Source organism: Electrona antarctica (genome assembly GCF_951216825.1).
Source record: "Electrona antarctica genome assembly, chromosome: 4".
Classification (NCBI taxonomy): domain Eukaryota; kingdom Metazoa; phylum Chordata; class Actinopteri; order Myctophiformes; family Myctophidae; genus Electrona; species Electrona antarctica.
This window is the reverse complement of record NC_136809.1, coordinates 40,114,181-40,138,206: the sequence shown is the minus strand read 5'-3', so window position 1 is coordinate 40,138,206 and position 24,026 is coordinate 40,114,181. Positions and strand designations below refer to the sequence as shown.

General features: G+C 43.3%; 3 protein-coding genes across 5 annotated transcripts in view; 1 reads left to right on the top strand and 2 right to left on the bottom strand.

Moving 5' to 3' along the window:
* fam83gb (family with sequence similarity 83 member Gb) overlaps positions 1 to 24,026 on the bottom strand; it is a 67,425-nt gene that overhangs the window by 24,256 nt on the left and 19,143 nt on the right. The window lies entirely within an intron of this gene.
* On the bottom strand, positions 351 to 20,383 carry chtf18 (CTF18, chromosome transmission fidelity factor 18 homolog). Of its 2 annotated transcripts, none has more exons than XM_079499871.1 (23): positions 20,118 to 20,383; positions 17,752 to 17,868; positions 17,059 to 17,227; positions 16,643 to 16,829; positions 16,102 to 16,197; positions 15,078 to 15,130; positions 14,597 to 14,735; positions 13,980 to 14,152; positions 13,653 to 13,734; positions 13,222 to 13,319; positions 12,731 to 12,854; positions 12,205 to 12,350; positions 11,374 to 11,467; positions 11,161 to 11,259; positions 10,378 to 10,508; positions 9,611 to 9,725; positions 9,067 to 9,291; positions 8,278 to 8,427; positions 6,923 to 7,053; positions 3,870 to 4,014; positions 2,967 to 3,065; positions 2,335 to 2,404; positions 351 to 488 (listed from the first exon to the last, which is right to left on the bottom strand). In XM_079499871.1, the coding sequence occupies exons 1-23, from the start codon at positions 20,203 to 20,205 to the stop codon at positions 367 to 369; spliced, it is 2,853 nt and encodes a 950-aa protein (XP_079355997.1). In that variant the 5' UTR covers positions 20,206 to 20,383; the 3' UTR covers positions 351 to 366. The 2 variants fall into 2 exon arrangements, with proteins under 2 accessions (XP_079355997.1, XP_079355998.1); XM_079499872.1 differs by having other exon boundaries at positions 16,102 to 16,194.
* slc5a10 (solute carrier family 5 member 10) overlaps positions 23,826 to 24,026 on the top strand; it is a gene marked incomplete at its 5' end in the record, with an annotated part of 31,189 nt that continues 30,988 nt past the window's right edge. For both annotated transcript variants that reach the window (XM_079499880.1, XM_079499881.1), the window contains one exon: positions 23,826 to 23,933. In XM_079499880.1, coding sequence (XP_079356006.1) covers positions 23,826 to 23,933 — 108 coding nt within the window. The remainder of the gene's footprint in view (positions 23,934 to 24,026) is intronic.

Genomic DNA, 24,026 nt, shown 5'->3' with positions numbered 1-24,026 from the left:
TTTAATATTATTATTAATTATCTATTTATTTGGTCACCCATGAATGCGTTTAATTTATGTTGACGAGTGGCAGACCTCTTGGTGGTATGTGTGAGTGCACAGCACTGAGAGTAGCTTTCTTGCAGTTTCGTTACTGAAGGACCACTGAGCATTGTTATCAAGAGCTGTTTTTATTGGCCGTTTACACCGTCAATCAAAAATAAAGACTGTTTTGAATTTAACACAACCACTGAAGAAATGTATTGTGATTATTAATACACAAAGGACAGCAACACAAGGAGGAACATGTGTAACTTGATAACCACCAGATTGCAGAATATGTGCGTAGGTTTGTGAGATAGAGGGAATGTGTTCGAGAGGGTGGGGTCAGAGGAGTTCTCTGATGTAGACGTTTCGCCTGACAGCGTTGGATACACCCTCGTTGAAGCGGAACCACACATCACTGTTTCCTACCGCTGTTCCCATGGCCATCTCAATGTTCTTCTCACCTGCAGACAGAGACACTGTAAGTTAGGTTATACTTTACTGATTCCTTTCCTCTGCATTAGATATACCGACAAAAACATTCCATTCCCGACCCATTACTTGCGTATTGGTCGATAACGAGTACCGCTCTGATAACAGTGTGTCACAAAAGTGGTGTCCAGGGATTCTCAGGGTTCCTTGAGGGGGTTTCAAATGGACCCTTACAGGTCTGTAACTCAGAGTGTACAAATCGAACCAATGGTCCATTTGCTTCCATTTGTACACTCAGGGTTATCAGGGTCCTTGAAATTAAAAGGTTTTAAGAACCACTGATCTAGGAATAAATAAAACAATTACAAAATATATGTACAGTAAAAACAATAGTGCCACATTAACTGAAGAATTCATCCTTAGACTCACTACATTGACTCACTACATTGAGAAAGGACACAATCATGTCACCCTCCGGGGGTCCTGGGATGCAATACTGTACTCAGTACTGTACTCTAACGTCATTGAAGTAGGACTCATAAAATGTCCCTGGGATCTAAAAGACCACCCCTGGGTCCCTGGACCCATTACATTGAAAACCGGTTTACATCACTGATGTGGTATTGGAATGGCCTAGACTGGCATACTCACCGATACCAGCATTTTAGGCAGTATCGGCAGCTTTTCCGATACTGGCAATCTGGCATAGGTACAAGTACAACTCTACTCTGCATTTGACCCATCCTAACTATTGCTAGCACAGTGCGGCCACTGAGCAAGTGAGCAGTGCCCGGCACCACTCCAGCTCAAAAGGCCAGTGCCTTGCTTAGGCAAGGGCATTGACAGGAATATGGCTCTGTCTCTACATGCAAACTCCACACAGGAAGGCACCAGTCACCATTCTTGCAGTGCCAGACAGGGTTTTCAGCACACTTAAGGGGAAGGGGATGTCTGGATGAGAGGCTCAAGTGGTCCTTAGCTAATGATTAGGAATCAGTCTATAGTGAAATATTGTGATACTGAAAGATGGACCCTTAAGCGTGGATCCACATGGTTCCATTTGTACACTCAACAGTTATGGAGGTCTTTGAAAGTTTGAGAACCACTGGTATTGTAATTGTTTAGCAGACGTGTGATTAAAAAAAGAAAAAAACAAAGTTTTGTAAATGGTTCCAAATGTGATTTGAAATGTGACAATTCCGGTTCCTCAATGTTGGTTCCGGATCCCAACCCTAATGCCCACTGCTTTTAAAACAAATCCTTACACCGTCCCATACAGGACCACTCAGTCTTTGCAATGATTCTGGGCTACTGGAATTCATTTTATGTACAAATAGTTTCCACTCAGTTTTAGCCCCTGAGTAGTTATTCATATGAGTATCACAAAACATTTTAGAATGAAATATGCTGTATCAATACACGTTGATTCTAATATGCAACCTGACATTATACGCCCCTGCCATCACCTGACTGACACACAAGAGCAAGTTAAGATTCAAGCTGGCAGATTTGGCAGGTTCCCAAGCTAAGATTCTGCGGCTAAGAAAGATTTAACCCTGTTTTGTCCATGATGACGATAAAAAGTTTGCGCCGATCTATGGCAGCTCACCATGGACAAACTACATCTTGTAGATTGGAGGGGTTTAGAATCTGTTGCCTCTGAGCCATCATGATTCTAATCAAAAATGTTTGATGTTTTACAACTGGAACGAATCAGAATCGGAACTAGACAAATTAAAATATGAATGCTATCTTAGTAGTTTGTTGCCCAGTGCTTGCGCTTTGCCAAGTGTGTGCTTCTAAATGACTGCTAAGTAGTGTCAACGGCATCACTCCCTTCAACAGAGGGGCCTCGGGGGCCGGGGCCTCCATTGTTACCTGTCTCTGAGGTCGACTGGGTCTTCAGGGGTTTGGGAGCAAGAGCTCTACCGAAGAAATCCACCTCCGGCTAGAACACAAGAACAGACATAAATGGCAGGTTGAGAACAACATTCAATTCTTAATGAGGTCAAATACAACAAACTAATGCACACATGTGCGCACACACACACATAGTTATACTTATGTCTCATTAGCCTAATTTCCCAGATTTATCACAAGGGAAGCAATGTAAGCCGCTGCTTTCTCATTGGCCTCATTTGTCCCCTCTAGAGTCTCTCCTTCCCTCTCATTCAAACATCCATCCAGTACTGGAATAGACATGCACGCACAATCCCTGATTGGCTGTGGGACAGTGGGGCTCCATCTAGTGGTAGGTAACAACCAGCATGTACAGTATACAGCGGTATAGGCGGTTGCGTTTAAACCGCTGTATGTTTTATGTTATTGAACCGCTGCATATTTTTGTTACTGAACAGCTTCATGTTTTTCCTTTATTGATTACAGTTAATACATTACAACAACATGTACAAGAGAATTAATTCTGGTTGATGCTTTATGCAAGTAGAGAGAGAGAGAGAGAGAGAGAGAGTGAGTGAGTGAGTGAGTGTGTGTGTGTGTGTGTCTCTCACTCTGGGTTCCACTTTGGCCTGCTTGACAATGTTCTCCAGCCTCTGCTGATGGTTCCTGGTTGTTATGGGAGCAGCGTTTCTCTTGACCTCTTCCTTGTGCTGTACAGATGCACACAGTAAGTTATTAAACACCATGCTACCTCTGCGCACAGACCACATTATAACACACGGCTGGTATTAGGCAAGAAACCTTCAATGGGTGACGTCAGTCACATCATTCATTTTCACCCCATCTTCATATCATTCGTCCTCACAATGAGAATATGGTAAAAATATCTACTCTGTCGACCGCGGTTGAGATCATGGATTTCACAATGCCACGCCAGACTTTCCGGTCCTTCATTACCATCCCCAGTTCCTGCTTACTGATACATGTGACCCTAGCGATGACATCAGGGAACGACAGTTTTCTACCTCTGGTCTGCTTTGAGGCAGGATTCCAGAGAATAAGGGAAGATATAACCTCACTGTCAGCTCTGTAGCAGTGGCCGGCAAACTGTGTTCTTCTGGATTGGACTATACACGGGGAAGGTTGCCGTATATTAGATTAGTCGATGGGTGGCATACCCTTCCTAGTTTGAGAAACCCGTCTACCAGTGACATCGTCGTCAGGCAGGTTTGTGTTTACAAACAAGATTTCACATTTCTTATTGTATTTCCTTTATTGACATGAGAACAATGGCTTCCACATAGTAGCATCTTTCTAGGAATAGAAAGCCTGCCGTTTCTATTAGCTTGAATTTCACTGGTGGGAAGATTTCTGAACTGTCCACAGCCCTCTGAGACAGAGACAAAATAGGTACCATATTATGATGAGCATTAATGAGGATTATATGAAGATAGGCTGTGTCTGTGTGTGTGTGTGTGTGTTGTGTTGTGTGTGTGTGTGTGTGTCCGTCCTACCACTACAGGGTTCCGTTGGAGCATCAGCTGCTCGGCTCTCCTCATCCTCTCCTGCTCCATCTCTCTGCTGATCGTTTGCTTGGCCTGGTAGGTCAGCTGGCGGCGTGGCGGAAGACCTTGAAAGCGAACCACCTCCTCCACACGCCTGCACACAAAGGGTTAAGTAAATCAGTGGTTCCCAACCTTGTCAGGCCGTGATCCCAAAATGATCATATTTGAACTGGGGTCCCCCCACCCTGATAAGCACTTGGAATGTAGGAGTTGGCATTACATTTAGTTTGATTCCGTTCCACAGGTAAATGTTGTGAAAATAGCATCTCACAACATCTCACATTTTTTGCCAAATTTTTATATTATTTGACAATTTGCCCAATGTTTTTATAGTATAGTTTATTTAGTAACAAAGGGAGTCTACCAACGCGCCTCAAGCTTGAAACGGCTGATCCGGTGCTTCACAGGTACAAGGACATGAGTTGCATAAGGAGAAGAGACTGGAGCAGCACGGACATTTAGAGCCTTTTATTAGGTGCTAAGTATACAAAAAAATCACACTTGTATGAAGTGAGGGGTGTTCTTATCGTCATACATCACATTCTGTTCTCAGCCAATCATCACTATGGGGTACACACAGACAAGGAAAGCTGGGCATAGGGGAAAAAGGTCTTAAAATCCCTTAAATTGTCACTTTACTGGGGGTCCCCTCTGGGTCCTGACCCACAGGTTGAGAACCACTGAAAAGTAAAGCAATTCTGTACACAAACAAATGACAAAATACCTATAAGAACCTATAAGATGATGACAATATTTGGCCATCACAGATTTCTCCCCCCCCCCCTCTACATAAAATCAGACTGTCAATCTTTAATACCATAATCCTCTTACAGCTGAGCTTCATCTCTTCAACACACACACCCTCACACATTACGCGAGAAAACTAGCATTCCACCAAACACCATTCAGATATGCATGTGAACAGCCATGTACTTTGTGAGTCGTTTATTATGTGCCATCATTAGACATTACATTACCAGTGTTGTTGCTGTCAGAATGTAGCCATAGACAACCAAGAAATTGCAAATATTCCTTCAACTCAGGGTTTGTATTGTATTTTAGCCATATTCACTACATCCTGTCCGAGAACATCAGGGTAAATGGTTATACACACACTAGAAGATAGTGTCCTTCTTTATGCTTCTATAAGTTATATTACAGAATGAGGGAAAAAATCTACAAGAAATCAGTTCTACCACACCAAAAAGAAACAAACAAACAGGACTCATATCTAATGGATCTAATCAAGTCCATCGTTCCGTCTCACTTCGTGTCTCCACGACACATCTGACTGCAGGACAGTGCCTTGTCAGCACCTGACCAATCAAAACGAGCGTCCCAACAAAAGGCTAGTCCAATCAAGGCAGTGAGTTGTCGTAACAACAATTGTCTCCTGTACACAACTCCGGTAATGGTTAACAACCGTGTCAAACATTTACATATGTTATGTTTTGGCAGGTGAATCAATACTAGGGCTGAGATCCTTTAGGATTTTAACAATCCTGGTTCCTTAACGATTCCTCATAACGGTTCCCTTTAAAGATTCCTATATAGGGGGTTCCAAATGGACCCTTACTGGTCTGCAACTCTCAGTTATGGTGGTCCTTGAAATTAAAACGTTTGAGAAGTACATGGGTATAGCAGACGTGAAGTCCACATACCAGCTCCTCTGACAGTGTCAGTGTGTGACTGTGAATGGTGGATCTGGTTCCTCCGATTCCGGATCCCAACCCTAGTCAATACCCATCCATGCCTTGGGTGGGTGAGTCAATACCCATCCATGCCTTGTGCGGTGGGTGAGTCAATACCCATCCATGCCTTGGGTGGGTGAGTCAATACCCATCCGTGCCTTGGGTGGGTGAGTCAATACCCATCCGTGCCTTGGGCGGGTGAGTCAATACCCATCCGTGCCTGGCCCTGGTATGGTGGGTGAGTCAATACCCATCCGTGCCTGGCCCTGGTATGGTGGGTGAGTCAATACCCATCCGTGCCTGGCCCTGGTATGGTGGGTGAGTCAGACCCATCCGTGCCTGGCCCTGGTATGGTGGGTGAGTCAGACCCATCCGTGCTGGCCCTGGTATGGTGGGTGAGTCAATACCCCTCCGTGCCTGGCCCTGGTATGGTGGGTGAGTCAATACCTCTCCGTGCATGGCCCTGGTACGGTGGGTGAGTCAATACCCCTCCGTGCCTGGCCCTGGTACGGTGGGTGAGTCAATACCCCTCCGTGCCTGGCCCTGGTACGGCGGGTGAGTCAATACCCCTCCGTGCCTGGCCCTGGTACGGTGGGTGAGTCAATACCCCTCGGTGCCTGGCCCTGGTACGGTGGGTGAGTCAATACCCCTCCATGCCTGGCCCTGGTAAGGTGGGTGTCGCGGCTGCCGTGGTGTTATGCTGTGCCGCCAGAGAGGGCAGGTAGAGGAAGGTGTATATCAGAAACAGCAGCAGCAGAGCTCCCAGCAGAGGCAGGCCCCAGTCGTTGGTGAACATCACCTGGTCGCAGCGAGCCACGAGAAAGGAGCCTCCTCCACCTTGGCCCCGGTTCTCGTCTCCACCGCCGTGGGCCGGCATGGCTCCACTAGACTAGCTCTTCCATTTTACACAGTGCTCTTCTGTTTGCCCTCAGTGATTGAGGGAAAAATGTAAGATCCGGGATTCGGGAATAAAGGCCAGATTTCCGCCTCCTCCTCAGTTCCCCTCGGTTAAACTGTGATCCGAGTTAAAACGCAGAAACGTAACTTGATCCTGCTGGTTCCACCTATTCGTTTCACACAATTATCTATCCTAGCATCTGTCCATTCGTCTCCACCATCACTACAGGGACTTCCCCACTAACACTGACATCTATACACCAATGAGCCACACACACAATCAGGTGTTAAGGAGATTAAATTCTAAGCTTGCATAGAATGCCACAATGTAGACAGTGGCAATGACCTTCAGCCCCTAGATACAAATCTGTTCTCAGTGTGTGTGTGTGTGTGTGTGTGTGTGTGTACACTCACGGCTCCAGTACGTATGTGTATTGTCCCTCAGGCGTGCGCTCCTGTCTGTACGAGAGGTTGTAGGCCAGCATGGTGTCGATCAACTCACACATCTGCTGTTTCTCTCTGCTGCTGAAGAGCTGAGGATTCACCTGCAGGGGAGACACACACAGCACTGATGTGCTTACTTCTATGATGTGTACGTGTGAGTGTGTGCGTGTGCGCCATGTTGCCATCATGCCATCATGCCATGTCTGCCAGCATGGACAAATCCTGTACAGTTAACTCAAAGAGCCTCCTATGAGTCTCCTACTGACTGGTATCCCGGTAAAATGATTGGCTCAGGAATGTGACAAAAAACAAATCTCCATGAATTCAAGGCTTCATAGGGTGTGTAATTAATAGAAAATAAGTAATTGTTTGGATGAACTACTCCTTTAATGCCATTAGTTTCAGCTGTGTTTACCTGTCAGAAGATGGTCCTTCTACAATGTCTTTATGCTCAAACCAGCAAGGTCTTACTCAACATACTGATATTTTTACTCAGATCATGCAGGCCGAGGCTAAGGGGATCTGCTCAGGAGCTCTGTGACCTCAAATGTTCACAGCTTATGTCTTTTGCTTCTAAGCCTACAAATGAGAGTGGCACGCTACAGGCAGCCTGCCCACCTCACTGCACTCTCCCATTGAGGCCATCATGGATTTTGATGCCTTGCCAACCGTTAGCCTGTACTTTCTGTTTTTAGAGATAAAAATGTGGCTTGAGTAGTGCCACCTTTGTGGGAACTACTCATGATGAGACCAACCAGGAAGATGGCAATTCAAATCTTGGATCACACTGATCAGTTTTGGGCCAAACTCATCCAGACAAAGTTATTAGACATGTGTAAACAAAGCAAGAGGTGCTTTCAGCCAACTTCACAACATCTGGAAGTCCAAACAACATAGTCTCAAAACCAAGCTCAGGCTCTACAACAGCAATGTTAAGGCTGTCCTGCTGTTTTTGCTGTCCCAAAGCTTGCTTGCAGGTGGAAAACAAATGATGAAAAGAGACAACATTTGTCTCATTTCAGAGATTGCTTTATTAAATAAAGCAATCTTGATGCTGTGCTGATGAAGACCAGGCCAAAAAAAAGGTCTAGATCTGTAATTCATAGATTAAGATTCAAAATGTTGTTGTATAAGGATGTTATAAACACACTTATACCTGAAGGCAGATTTTCAGAACACACACACACACACACACACACACACACACACACACACACACACACACACACACACACACACACACACACACACACACACACACACACACACACACACACACACACACACACACACACACACACACACACACACGTTTTTCTACATACAGGTCGTAGTTTGGGGCAGATGATTTCGAGGAGCAGCGTGAGGATATCGCTGGTCAAGCAGAGCTGGCTGATCCTGCTCCTGATGCATGGTGGGATGTCAGCTAACATGGTGTTAAGTGCATTCTTGTTGGCCTGAAGACGCGATGATGCCTGTAGATGACAAAGAGCAGATAAAAGGTTTGTGTCAGAATCTGCCCTGTGCACCTTTAGATTACAATGCGCAAAAGCCAAACAGTAGTGTAATTCTTATTCATATGTTCAACGACAGAAACGCAATGAATGTGAATGAAATCATTAATTACAATTATTTGAACGACAATTAATCATCAAGTAAAACCTCATAATTGTGACAGCCCTAGCGGTGATGTCAACATTCATGCTCAATACTGACCTACACAGTTAAATACTTCTTGTTAATTTAACAAAATGTTGTTACATTTGTGCACTCTTAAAGGGTTAAAGGGATATGTCATTGTCTACTCAGGCTTTTGAGAACACCCCACACACTTTTTAAGTTGCTTGATTCAGTATTTAGATACCGCATTCATTTTCCTATACAAACCCATTGTAACTTCAAACTCCATTTTAATTCTAAAACACCTGCTCTTGGTTCTGGTGAATCATACTTCCCTCCTAATACGTGAGGGATGGCCCCCTCACGTATTGGAGGGCAGTATGATTCAGTTTTTACAATTACTTTTACTACTAAAAAATAAAATAAATGAAACAGGAAATCGAAAAAACAACAGTGTGCGATGGTCGTGTCAGAGGGCCTGTAGTGTACGGTACCTCGTGCTGGCTGTGGGGGTAGATGATGCGGGGGACGTGCATGTGAGCGAACAGGAAGTGGAAGGTGATGGACAGGAAGGGGAGGTATCGCATCAGGGAGAAGTTCTGGCCATGCATGATCACGTAGTTGACCTGGTCCGAGAAGGACAGCCAGTCCAGGGCGTCGCACACGTTGTGCATGTTGGGGTCTCTCAGACGCATGGACAGATAGTTATCAAACAAACCCTGGGGACAGGTCAAAGGTCATGGTTAAAATGACAGACAACAATGGATACAGGGTGAGAGGAAGTTCTAAAATGTAGTTCTCCCAATGTATGGATGAATTTGAGTAAGCACTAAAAGCGAAATAAAAATGTAATCCATTATTAAAATGTAATTAGTACTAATTACAGTGTTTGAGGATAAAGGTTTGAAATGAAATACTGTTAAAATATATATAATATGACTGGATATGTTAGGCCTATTTAAATTAATTCTCCCTTATCTGTTGCCCTTCCTTTTAAAAGCCTAATAGAGAGAGAGTGTGTGTGTGTGTGTGTGTTACCTGTGTAACCTTCTCGTACTCTCCGCTGGAGGAGGCTAGGAGAAGAATGTGCTGAAACCTCTGAGCTCCGCCCCCTTCCCCCAGTCCATCTTCAAACCCCTCCCCTATGCGCTTCCTGAAACACCATGTTTGGACAAAGCAGGTATTTGGAACTTACTTTGGGAATATATCCTGCATCCCCATCATGCGGTTCTGCATGGGCTTCCCTAGTTGGCCAAACCAACCGTCTGACCGATTGACTACATATGGGAGTACATACGCGAGTGATGCAAGAGAGGCGTAGTGCAGGTCTGTGTTCCTTTATGCCTATATATGGAGCTCCCTGATGTCATCAATACCATGACATCATAGTACTGACATTATAGTCCAATGGGTACCACACTGAGTAACCGAGTGAGGCATCCATACCCAACTTGCATCATTCCAGAGTATGCTGGTGACCAACTAGTAAATAATAGTTTTAATAATATGAAATGACAATAAATCATCAAACATAAATTATTATTTTTTACATCCTGTACATTATAACTGGAATTAGAAATGAGCTATTTTAAGTCAATGTTGAAAATGTAAAAAAGCCACCGCTGATCTACTGCTGAAGGATTCAGGTGAGGTGCTGGAGAAATGAAAACATAAAGGGGGCTCCACACAGGCGCACACTCAAATCTGTGCACAATCAATGGATTTGTCTATTGACCGTCGTCAGGCAAAGTCAATGTTGAAACAATAATTTACAATAAAAACAATAATTTTGAACAGGAAAATACCGTTTTATACGGGGGAGCTGGAAGATTTCCTGCCACAGGTGGAATAAGCCTTTGTTCTGGTCCTTCTGCCCTACAGACATACTCTGGACCATCTTGGCATCAACCTGCCTTTTACCTCGACCATGGAGGAACTACACACGTGTGCACACACACATGCGTGCACGTGCACGTGCACACACACACACACACACACACACACACACACACACACACACACACACACACACACACACACACACACACACACATTTGAAAATAAATACAAACACATTGTGTACAGCTCGCTCTCAGCTGCAACAAGCTCATATCCTCCGACAGAAGTCTTCTTTTGGCTAGCGCAGTAGTAAAGTGCCTGCCTAATATCACCACAGAGGTTGTGGGTTCAAATCCACTGTGGTGCATCCAGCTTTGTCGGGTATCTATGCGAACACAATGCTGGCCCTTGTTCGGGGCAATACAATGCGAACACAACTGGTCCGTGTTCGGAGGAGGGAAACTGGGCGGGAAGGGAGATAATTGTCACTGCACGTAATCTTATGGGCTGGGGCGGCACCTGTCAGTGGGGAGTGTAGGGCGTGAGGAGTAGGACAAAAGGCTCTACGTCCTCCTGGTGGGGGCACGACAGCAGTGAAAACACAAATGTGTGTGGGAAGGAATTAATTGGCATAACGACTAAATTGTGGAGAAAAAGGGGTAAACAATTATTGGCTGCTCTAAATAAAATAAAATAAAAATAATAAAATCAACTGACGACAGAGTAGTCACACCACCACCTGTACTCACCTGTAGAGTGTTGATACAGGACCTGATGTCATTGTCTGTCTTCTCACAAAGGGCCAACAGAGTGCCTGTGTCCGTTTTCATTCCCTGCCAACGTGAGATCTGCAACGATAAAACAAATATATAAACAATGAATGGATAATACACAATAAGCAACAAATACAAACAGGAATGCTGGTGTGTCTCAGATGTGCGGTATGTGTTTTATATATTGACCTCGGACAGTCTCAGTGCCAGGCGGGAGGGCTGGGTCTGGGGGAATGTCAGTAGGAAAGCTTGCTGCCTCAGTGGCCTGAGGGCCGGAACATAACTGACAAGACAGACAGCCAATCAGAGAAGAGTTGGAACAATCAAAACGATTCAAATTCCCTGTACGTAGAGTAGAAGGCATTTCAGTTGCCAAGACACACCGCAATTAAGAACACACACAGATTCTGTACAGGCCCACGATTCGTACAGTATGAATTAAGTTATGCGGTGGTGCTGGAGCCATTTTTGAGTTGATAATGTGAACATTTCAAGGTTTATTAAATTCATTATCTGGATAACAGCTTTCACTTGCTGCCCCTGGTGGAAGGGAAATAAGGTATGAGGTTGTATTTCACTGGCATAATGCGGAAGCATGTTTTAGTATTACAGTATAAATGGTCAATGGTGCCCAGGCGGTGGCGTAACCGTCTGGGCACCCGACTGGTAATCCAGTCGCAGTGTGCCGCGGGTTCGACTCCCGAGCCCGACACGGCCTTTACTGCATGTCTTCCCCCATCTCTCTCCCGTTTCCTGTCAGTCTACTGTCTGTCCCTTCAAAAACCAATAAAAGGCGTAAGCCGTAAATAATATCTTAAAAAAAAAAAAAAGGTCAATGGTATAGTTTGTTTGTTTATTTTAGCTATAGTATGTTTGCTGCCGAGGTATTTTACATAGGAAGCAAGTCAAAGTATGAATCTGGATGAAAATATTCTCCTTCATATCTAGACACTAGACAGTAAAGTCACTGCATATAAATCAATGACCCAATTTGAAACACAGTTTGAGACATTCTCTTACAGGTCATTACAGATGCAGATGATTGGACGAAGGAGGGGAGAGTCCTTCTTCTTCTTCTTCTTTACAGTCGTCTCTGCGCCCGCCTCGCCAGCACCGCTCTGTCCGTCCTTCCTGTTCAGAGTGGCCAACAGGATATTGATGGCAGCCTGCCAGATGTCAGAGACAGAACATTAAGAACCGTATTCCACATTCCAGTTGTAGTTATGATGCTGTAGAACAGTGGTTCTCAACCTTTTCAGGCCGTGACCCCCCAAATAATCACATTTGAACTGGGGACCCCCCACCCCGACAATCACTTGGAATTGTAGTTACAGTTGGGGCATTACAATTGTTTGACTCGTTTCGGTCGGCTATTTTCACACTGTTTGCCTCTTTCTTATATTATTTGACAATTTGGCCAATGTTTATCAGTTTGTTGATTTTTTTATTACGTTTGATGCAGTAATGGTGTTTTTATGTATTAAAGTCCTTACACTGTTATCTGGGGACCCCCAGAAGTGTGGTTTAAGAAGTTGGTGGGACGTACCGATGGCGCACCGTCGATCTCATCGATGATGAGGCAGTTAGGCCTCTGGTCCGTTCCCAGGACTGACTTCATTTGCGTAGCCGTGTCGATTCGCTTCTGGAAAACCTCGGCACTGCGGTCGTCACTGTGGCAACAGCGATGACAATGACAGGAGGAGGGGTCAGTGTGGAATACAGTGACAGATACGACACTGTTGGGATTTACTACTGTGGTGGTTCTCAGGCTCAAATTTCAAGGGCCCCAAGGGTCAATTTTGTTCCAATTGTACACTCTCAGAGTTACAGACCTGGTGGTGCACGCACATCCACGTGAAGGCCAGGTGCAGCGCAAACAACAGTTTAACAACATTTAAAACAAACAAATAAGGTCTGCACAATGGTAGAATAAGCTCCACTGTTTTATTGCTCTTCATTAGGAACCCTGAGGGTCTCTGGACCCCACTTTAAGAACCAGTGTGTACAACTGGAACAATGTGGTTGCATTTGACTGACCTGGCATTTATCTCCACTACATTGTACCCAGCATGCTTTGCTATGATGTGGGCCAGAGTGGTCTTCCCCAAGCCTGGAGGACCTGACAACAACGCCACCTATGGAGAGACAAACGGAGAGAACATTTTTCTTTTCTTCTTTTTTTAATCAAAAACAGACCTCTGATCTTGCACTTCGTATGTCAATCTTGATTAAAAAAATGGAATGGTCACTATAAAACCAGTGGTTCTTAATTTCAAGGGCCCTGAGTTTCATGTATTACTGACCCCCGTAACTCAGAGAGTTCACAAATGTATTTATACACTGTCTCTGAGGTACAGACCTGTAATAGTGTCCATTTGGTTCTTCAAGAACCCCTGAGCGTCCACTTTGAGAACCACTGTATAAAAACACATTCCGTACATGCGTGTGTCTTTGCATACTGTGTGTACCTTAAATTTGGGACGCTTATACTGGTCCAGCTCAGCTTCCAGTAACTCCTCAGTCAGCTGACTCTTGGTCTTGAAGGCAGGGCTGCACGATTATGGCCAAAATGATTATCAAGATTATTTTGACCAATATTCAGATCACGATTATTCATCACATTTATTCACAGTTTAACTTTTTGTTTATTTTTTACAAAATCACTGCTTTCACATTCATGTTGTGCTACAAGCAAGCTTACAATGCATGACACATTTTAAATCAATAATCGGACAATCATGTTACTTTAATTGTGTGAAGCCAAAATCGTGAAAAACATGATTGTGTAGCCCTACGTGAAGGTCTTGGTCTCATTGGCTTGATTCTGATTCTGCCACTTGTTCTGATTGAATTTGTTCTGGACCACCACAGGTTGTCTGTCAACGGGAGGAGGGCGAGACTTCCTCTCTCTTCCAAACACCACCGTGTCCCACAGCTTCAGCCACTTCAGCAGACAGCGGTTGGTAAACTACACACACACATACGTGCACACGCACATGCACACACACAAAGTTGATGTTGCACAGTTGCACTACAGTTTTATATTCTTACTGTACAATTTACATAACATTATTTTACTTGTAGCTGATTCCTAGATCAGTGGTTCTCAAATATTTTTATTTCAAGGACCCCTGTAACTCTGAGTGTACAAATGAACCCATCTGTACACTCTGAGTCCCCCCCCCCCCCCCCCCCCCTCCACCCCACCCCCCCTCAAGGAACCCTGAGGGTCACTGCACCCCACCCACTTTGAGAGCTAATGTTAAATTACACACCGGATTGCCGGGATCGGTACTCTGTATCGACCGATACTCAAGTTACGGGTATCAGAATCGGTATATCTGTAATTTGTCTACAGACAGGAGGACACATATATAATTAACTCACGCCGCGCGCACACACACACACTCACGTCGTCACTGAGCAGCTCTGTGTAATGTTGGGGAGAATATTTGTCCACCCAGAGCAGTCGAGAGATACCTCCCTCCTCTTCATCGTGATCCTCCGCAGGTTCTTTGTTCTCCTGCTCTCCAAGCTCCTGATCCACACCACTAAGAGACACACACACACACACACACACACACACACACACACACACACACACACACACACACACACACACACACACACACACACACACACACACACACACACACACACACACACACACACACACACACACACACACACACACACACAGAACAATTCAGTTCAAAGTGTGAGAACCACCCTTTAAAACCTTTTTGCGTTGGTTATTCAAAACATTTTTGAAAAATCTTGAAAACCTTTTCAGATGATGGTCTGTGGTGAAAAACATATCAATTTGTGGGTCCTTGGCATGACAAAGTTTGATTTAGAAGTGTGTGTGAGTGCGTGCTGTGGAGTTTGGGTACCTTGCCAGTAAGTCTGTAAGACGCTGAGATTCCTCAACCAACTGTGCATGTCGCTGTAAAAAAAACAAAAAAAAAAACAGAATACAGAACACAAGCAAGGCTTAGAACCCTTAGCTACGAATATTAAATTATATATATTATCTCTCTATATCTCAATGGGATTTGAATGCGGATGGATGAGCACAGATCCTGGTGTCCACCCGATCTAGTATGAAGTATGAACCACCCCATTCAATTCAGTATTTAAGCCGTGACGTAAGCAACTTCCGGGTCCTCCAGAGCAACTTCCGGGTCCTCCAGAGCAACTTCCGGGTCCTACGCTCCTACCGATCTGAGACTAGAACCATGAAGTCTCGTTTTACCGCTTTCCTTGCAACAACAAAGATACTGCTCTCCCAAATCTGGCTGTGAGAGGCTGTCTGCCCCACACTGAATACTATTGCCATTTTATTTTATTATGTGTCAACTAAATCCTCCATTAGAGAGTGTAGTAATGCAAACTAGATTCAACATACTCAACCCTGCACACATTCTAAATATGCCCCCAAAATATTGTACTGAGCAATATTATTATTATTATTCAATAATAATAATAGTCTTTATTGTCTCCACATCATATATTTTCTTTGTCATGGACACTTGTACAGAACATTAATAATTCTACTCGAGTTGGAAGCATTAAGACCCATTTTAACCCTCAATCCTTTCTGAAAAATAGTTATTGTAACAAGATTCATGCGTTTATATATTGCTATTTACAATGAGAAGCTGGTGCCAATTGGACCCGGACGTAACATAGGACTACAAAATGACGTCGGACTAAAATACCGAATGGAATGTGGTGTCTCAAAGACTCCACTCTATAAAGAATCACGGCATTATGTGACTTCACTGAATCTGCAACAGCGTCAAACACATTGGTGCAAACAACAACTGCTTATACTCAGTCACACATAAGCAACAAAATACAATAAACAAGTTGATGATGGTACAATAAGCTACATACATACGACTGGTCACTCACCCTCTCTGCCACTTGTTCTCTCAGAACATCAATGGGTACCGCAAGTAATCCAAGTGTACCCTGGGAATTCACCACTAGTCTGGAATCCACTACCTGCTAAATTGTATGGATTAAAATTGGAGAGTAGGCATGCTTATGAACACACAACTACTTGTCAGAAACTGTATTTATTAACATTTGAATACATAAATTAAATACATTTCCTGTGCCTACATCATTTTAGGCAGACAAATAGAAATAATGTTGTATAACAGTGTCTAAAAAACACATTTGTGTGGAATGGTAATTGTGAGAAAAAAGGTTACATTATAGTATATATTTACAGTATGTTATGTCTGTGGGATCCGTCAACTGTATATGGAAGCCTACAGAACTGCCTCTTTCATTGGTGTTTCGCATTGATTGCATCTAAACCCTAACATTTAACTCCACTAAAACTATGCTTAAACCTAACCTCACATAAATTATGCCTAAACATAACCTCAAACCCCTGTCCGCCTGGGCAAAACACAGCGAAAGTATGCATTTCTAACGTCCTAACCTGTCCCTCTGTCTCTTCCTTTTGTCGAAGGTAGATACGGTTCCCTGAGGAATCTGTCACGGTGACGTAGCCTCCCTCCACAGGGGGGCGCCGTAACGCATGTTGAGGCGCTGATGGCACAGCAGGTCGTCTGTGAGACTCTGGAATTGTGGCGAAGCCACTTATGTCCAGTACCGGTGGAGCAGACCTGTAAGCGAATGAATGATTCAGAATTCTGTGTGCACAGTCCGCAGTGTGCGGTCATATTATTATTCCATCATGAAGTGCACAATGATGTTAAAGCAATATTCAAATATATACCAATTACTCAAATAGGTTTCGTAATGACAATGTAGAAAACGTAAACATACGGTAGATGTAAAAAATAAAACCATTCACAGAACAATTGTCTGTTTATCTAAGTCCTACCCCCTTACCTGAATGCACGAGAGGTTCCTTGAGGGGTGTCATACTGCTCCGGGGACGATGGGGGGCTGATGTCATCAGTCTGTGATGGGACTGGGTCTGGGATCCTATCGGTCTGCGATGGCACAAAAAGCCTCTTGACTACGCCTGCTTCCTGCTTCTGGCGCTTCGCCTTCGGGGCTGCAGGAGCCAGACAGCATGATATATGAGACACACATACACGTTATTACACACACAGCTACATTTCGAAATGTTGTAATTGATCTATCCAACCTGTATGAAACACATAAGAAATGCATATCATCAACGGTGTCGGATGGGAACTGTCAATGTCCAAAAAACGTTACTTTTCAGGAAATAAAAAAAGGAACGCGTGTTCCAATGGATCCAATTCACTGGTTAAATAATACATAAAACCCACAGTCAGACATAGGCGAAAATGTTCAGAAATTCTCTAAATTGTTCACCATTTTGTAAAAAAAAAAAAGAATATAGCCAATCTACAAGCTCACAACGCATAACACAGTGAATGTATGAGGAGCTTGTAGAACTACTATTTTACTACTTTTGCACAGCACTGTCATATATTATATATTATATATATTAATTTATGAAAACTAATCTGACTGCAGATAGGAGGTTTCTGCCCGACAGAAATGATAATGATGATATACTGTAAGTAAGTACTCCCAGGGTGAACTTACTGTCAGCAAGCAAGTGTTCTATGTCCTGAATATCATCTCCCTGTTGGCTCCCTGTTGTTGTGGTGGAATCCTGCTTCCGTAAGCCTGACTTCTTGGCACCAGCGCTGATGACAGGGTCTACAGCAGATACAACAAAATGTGTTTTTACAGTTTTTCACCTGGATAAAATATCCTAATAGTCTGTGACAAGTATCAACGGCTAAAAATGCCAGGTCAGTGTATATAATCTTTTCACCTTTTGTTCCTTGCACAATTGCATACTGTACTGTTATATTGCAGCTTGTGTCGCAGATCTCGAGGGCACTCGAATGATGATGATGATTATTTGTATACAAATAATATAACAGTATGTAAGCTACTAGTACGTGCATATTATGGTTGCTGATTTATTCTCCCATTCTGTATATTTGCTTCTGGCTGCAATATTAATAATATAATTATATGATATACTAAGTGATACAATCTTGTTTTAATTGACCTTCTGCACACCACTGCCATCTTGCCAAACAAGACAAATGGGATTAAAACAATTCTTTATTGAAAAGTACGGAGTAATACATTGCACAAGCTCCCCGTAGACCTCTCTATCATTTGGGGCATCAGGGTAAGCATCTTAATATATACTTTGTATGTATATGTTCAAAGCTCTAAGGGGGCAGCGGCCAGTGCCCCCCCCCCCCCCCCCCTCAAATGAACACTTCTCTTGGAGATTGAAAATGTAAAAATCGGTTGATTGATTGATTCATTGAAGTATTTATTAACAGTTTGAAGAATTACAGTACATTTCAAGCACAACTCAATAGAAAACTGTTAACTGTGGACGACATCATAAAGCATTACACTACAATAGGGTCCACCATGTTCAATTCATCATAACATTTAGAGACGTAAAAATATACACTTCTATATAGCCAAAAACAGGAAATCATCATAGAGGTAAAAAGGGGAAAAAAACATACAAACAGTGAGGGGGAAAAGGGTGGGTAGGGGATTAAGGATTTTACGGGGGCCAGTTTCGAGTTGCAGCTGTCCGTAGGTGCCCTTTGAGAGCAGTTTTTGAAGGAGTCAAGGGATTTGCATGTCTTACTGACTGTTGATAGGACGTTCCACATTTTGGTGGCATAGGAGCGGAAATAATTTAGTCCCTTGTTTGTGCCGAATCTGGGTTGCACATGGTTTGTTGAACTCCCTCTGGTGTTGTGGGTACTGTGGACTTCGTTAACATTAAGGAAGTATTTAGACAGGTACATTGGGTATCTTGGAGGTGTATCGAATCTTGCGGACCAGACCCATTGCAAGGTGCTGTACTCTGTCGTCAACCCTAAGCATCTGAGAGTCTTAGGTTATTCAATCTTAGGCTACCTTGAATGTAATATCATGAAACAGGATGTCTGTTGCTACACATAGGTTGTGTGTATAGATTGAGATGTGTAGATTGCCTGAATTATTTGTACTATAAAAAAGTACTCACCAATGAATTGGAACATAATTTGACAGGTGTGATTAATTACCCTGTACCGAACAGTTCTCAGATAGCAGTCAGGGGGGGTACTTGTTGTTTGGACAATCATTTGTGTGACCCACTGACACCCTGCAGCTACGCCTACGTATGTATGATGTGCTTTGAAGGAAGAATCCTAGCCCTGGTCCAGTGCTTACAGCGAGTCTCTCACTGACTCAGTGAGTAGCCTCGGTACCACTACCCAGGCCCATTTCGTTCGCATTCGGTGCTGCTGTGAATGTCACCCCGTCGCATCGCCTACACCCTACATCATGTACGTGATGCGTGTTCTCTCTGTCAAAAGTGGTAACTGGTAACTTAAGGTAGAGATCTTTGAATTTGAATAATGCACGTTTTCACACTTGGAAACATTATCACCTCCACGGAACGTATCGAGTCTACTATGTCTATCGACAGAAAGTATAGCTCATACGTTATTTATAAGTTATAACATAGTGGATTTGTATGAAACAACTCAATGACTTTTCCGTTTGGATGCATGGGCTGTCAAGATGTTAGCCTGAGATTTGGCAGTCGCCTAAGTATTTATAGAGGGAACAGATTATGTCAGAATCGATAAATACATCTATGAGAGTCTAAATCTTAGGCTATCAAGATGTAAACAATAGCTGCCATGCAGATCCTTCTTCATTATGAGACCCACTGGGTCTCATTGGGTCACCCAGAGCTGATGAAATTAATTATTTGGTGGTGATGTGGGCACGTGACACAAGCGCTCCACAGACTGAGCCACCAAGATGAACAGATACAGATTCAATCTCTCCACGAAAATGGAGGAATATGGAATATCAGAATGTTAGAAGGATAACTTCATAAGTTCAGTGTGTGTTTATAATGAACTCACTGTCCATCCCTGCCATCATTTCCAGCTCATCTGCGTACATCTCATCGAAGTTATCCTCGATCTCGAACATCTCGTCATATTCGTCCATTGTGCCGGTTAATGTTAGAGCTACAGCAACCTGCTCTGGAGTGTTAATAATACTTTTATTTCTAACACCGTCTATGGCTCTCTAATCGTTACTTTTATGTCGAACAACAACAGCAATACATTCGCGGCAATTTTTGTTGTGAATTTTTTCGCTTCCGGGTCATGCGAGGCATTTTTCTCCTGATTGGTTGCCGAAGTGTTGGACGCATGCAAGCCCCACCTCTTCACGTTTTGGAATGTCATTCTGATTCTTTATGATCAAACGTGTGTTTAATAGAAGCTTTGTAGTACTAGCGTCCTACTTACTAACATGTGGGTCCATTGTCAAGTTTATGTCCAGCTTTGAGGGGTGCGTGCGTGTAAAGACAAACATTGAATGCCATGGCATTGATAATGAATGGCCAATTTTACGTCATTGTCCCAACACAAACATGAAATGACAATAAATGGCCATTTTTAGTGTTGTTTGTGTTTTACATTACGAAAACAAAGATTGAAGTGAGGACGCAAATTGTGATTGGGAGATTGGCCGGAATGACCTGAACAGATGATGTATTTAGCGCCACTCACTTCACACGGGTATGATTCTTTTTATCTTTTTTATGATTTTGGTTAAGCATACTGTACCTACTAGGTACATTAGGTATAGTACTGATGTATACGGATATTATTGAAAGAACACTACAGTACGTGTGCCTTGTTCCGTACATCAGTACTTCCCAAATTATTTCATGGACCCTGGACCCCCAAATTGACAATATTAGGCTAGCTGGACCGCCATTTGAAAAAATATTCCATGGACCCCCATAATAAAGCATTACACTTGTTTACAATAGGGCCCACCATGTTCAATTCATCATAACAATTAGACATACAAATATACTCTATATAGCAAAACAAAAAATCATCATAGAGGTAAAAAGGAAAGAAACTAGCTAATTTAATGGCATTTCTATCTCTGGGACCCCAATCTATACTGTAAAATCAATGTTAATTTAAATCTCAGAGTTACAGAACTAGAGGGTCCATTTGGTTTCAAACTATCATTTAGCTGGGGACCCCCTGGAACTCCCTCAAGGACCCCTGGGGGTCCTCGGACCCCACTTTGGGAACCACAGACCTACATACAAATACAAACAATACAGCTAGTACAAATGCAAAACAATTGCATTTTGGATGCAATTGTTTTGCAAGGATGGTACAATGATACAATGTAGAACTTAACATGCTCAATTTCCTTTTTCTTTATCTCCATATTGAGATCTATGATTGGGATATGCATGCATAAAGTCAATGGCAATTTAAATCAAGTGGCAAATCTAGTGCCAAAGTGAGAGGCAAAGTGAGTTTAACGTCGTTTAACATTGTTTAATACAATCAGATATAACTTTTCTGTTTGGATGTATGGGCTGTCAAGGCCAGAAAGTATTTATTTATTTATTTTTGCCACTCATTAGGCGTTCCGCATAACTTCCGGGTATGATGATGATGTCACGCGCATACCCTCTATGATACTGTATATCAATGCTATTAGTTATTTCAGCCTTTGATGATTGAAGCCTCATGCCTCTCTAAACATTCCTCTTTGATAGTTAAAGGACTATTTCACTTTCAAAACAACTTTTGGTCATTTCATCGTACTCAGTCATATCTTATGTGAACACCCCAGACAGTTTTTAAGTTGCTCGATTCAGTATTTAGATATTTGATATTCATTTTAGTTGCCCCGCCCCCTTCCTATACAAACCCATTGTAATTTCAAACCCATTTTAACCATGATAGATTCATCAAAAACACCAGTTTTTTTCTGGAGACTGATACTGTCTTTTTAATCATTAGAAAAAACACGGCCCCTCACGCATTACTCACGCATTAGAATCTAATGTGTGAGGGGGCCGTGATTTTTGAGGGGCACTAGCCCCTCGAGGCTATGCTTTTGTAGCCTGGCTAATAAGCCAGACTCAAATCCCTTTTTGCCAACGGCTGATTCGGTCTGGCTTATTAGCCAGGCTAATGCTTTTGTCTCCATACGTCTCAATATTTGCCATTGACAATGAAAGGAGAAATTAGGTTAAATGTCCGCCAATATGACATAAATTTAACCAACCAATCACCAACCAAGGGAGCGGGTGGAGGCTGGGGGTTTAATGAGTTCCTTTAAGTTTAACCTGCTGTTCTCACTTAGATGTTTTAGCAAAAAGCTGATGCACACCTCAGAAGGCTAGTGACAGGTGCGTAGGGCAATAGAGCATATATTAAAAAGGGTATCTTTGAAAAACAAAGAAAATGTCCCGCACACTGTCAGACACTTGCCAAGTGAACAAGTCAAAGTGTGTGTGTGTGTGTGTGTGTGTGTGTGTGTGTGTGTGTGTGTGTGTGTGTGTGTGTGAAAAGGCATTAGTGCTACCTGATGTGAAAATAACACTGTGCCACTGACAGCGTGGCCAGTGTTTGTCTGCTATAGGGAGCAGATGGCTGGAGACACTATGACGTCACACACATCACCATTAATCACACACACACACACACACACACACACACACACACACACACACACACACACACACACACACACAATGCACTTAATTTTGAATTGTCTCTCAATGAAATGCATTAAGTGTATTTAATGTATTAAGCCATTCTCAGGGTGACTGGCCCACGGATCATAAAGTGGCTACTGATCAAAAAGTGTTAATGTTGTCATACACACTCACAGATCTCTCTGACTGACTCCTTCCTGTACACTCTGTTTGAAATGAAATGGGTGTTTATGTGTTCAGGTGCTAATGATTAGAAAGTGGTCAGCACCAATGAGTGACAATTTGTGTGTGTGTGTGTGTGTGTGTGTGTGTGTGTGTGTGTGTGTGTGTGTGTGTGTGTGTGCGTGCGTGCGTGCGTGCGTGCGTGCGTGCGTGTGTGTCACACAGACACGCATGGATGTGGACTCCGGTCCATATTAGCATCTGTTGTACTCACACACACTCCATTATCACCTAGCAGAGTGTGTGTGTCAGCGTTGCAGGGCCCACATTAAGCTGATGTGTTTAATCATCACTTCAAGGAAAGGACTGTCCTCAACACACACACACACACACACACACACACCTCCTCCACGCCTCACAGCGTCGCTCAGCAGTGAGGTCAGCTGGCGTGAACCGTTCCACCACGGAGGGTCTTTCATTAAGGGCTGATCTATGTGTCTCAGTGTGTGCGTCTTGAGAGTTTAAGTGTGTCCGCTGTCAGTTGTTTCGGGGGGTTTCAGGGAAAGCGCTCGCATGCGATCCTTCTCAGGGCTTCTGGGACCTCCAGCCGTGTTGCAGCAGTCTGTTGTGGAGTAGCGTGCAGAGCTTGGTAGAGAGACAGATTTTGGAGTCTGGAGCCTAGACATTTCTATCATTCTTGGTTGTTAAAAAGTGCATCTCTGGGTTTGCTAGATTACATCAGTGTGTACTAATTTGTTGTTCTGTGTACACTAGGCTTAACGGGTAGAACCAACAGAAGTCTGTGCATGTGTGTTAAGGATAGGGTGATTTAACAAACAAACTGTGAGCTTTTGGGATCTTCAAAGTACCTGGGTAAAGCTTATAACCGGTGGGTACTGCACCTGTGTATCAGCTGAGGATGTCTAATTCCACAGCCACCTTCTATGCCCTGTCCCAGTCCTTCAGTGTCTCTGACATTATCGTCATAGCAATTTACTTTCTACTCAACCTCGCTGTCGGCATCTGGGTAAGACTCATTGGTGCAGTAATGCACATTAGTGCTACTTTAACTCAAAGAGTGAGACTCTTGGAGTTAAATGAACACTGAGGATTTGACTGT

Excerpts from the sequence above, each read along its gene's own strand:
- chtf18 (XM_079499871.1), bottom strand. The coding sequence starts at position 20,205 with ATGGACGAATATGACGAGATGTTCGAGATCGAGGATAACTTCGATGAG. Across the intron at positions 13,320-13,652 it reads ATAAGCGTCCCAAATTTAAG|GTGGCGTTGTTGTCAGGTCC; the intron begins GTACACACAGTA and ends GTCTCTCCATAG. Across the intron at positions 10,509-11,160 it reads CCTGTATCAACACTCTACAG|TTCCTCCATGGTCGAGGTAA; the intron begins GTGAGTACAGGT and ends ACACGTGTGTAG.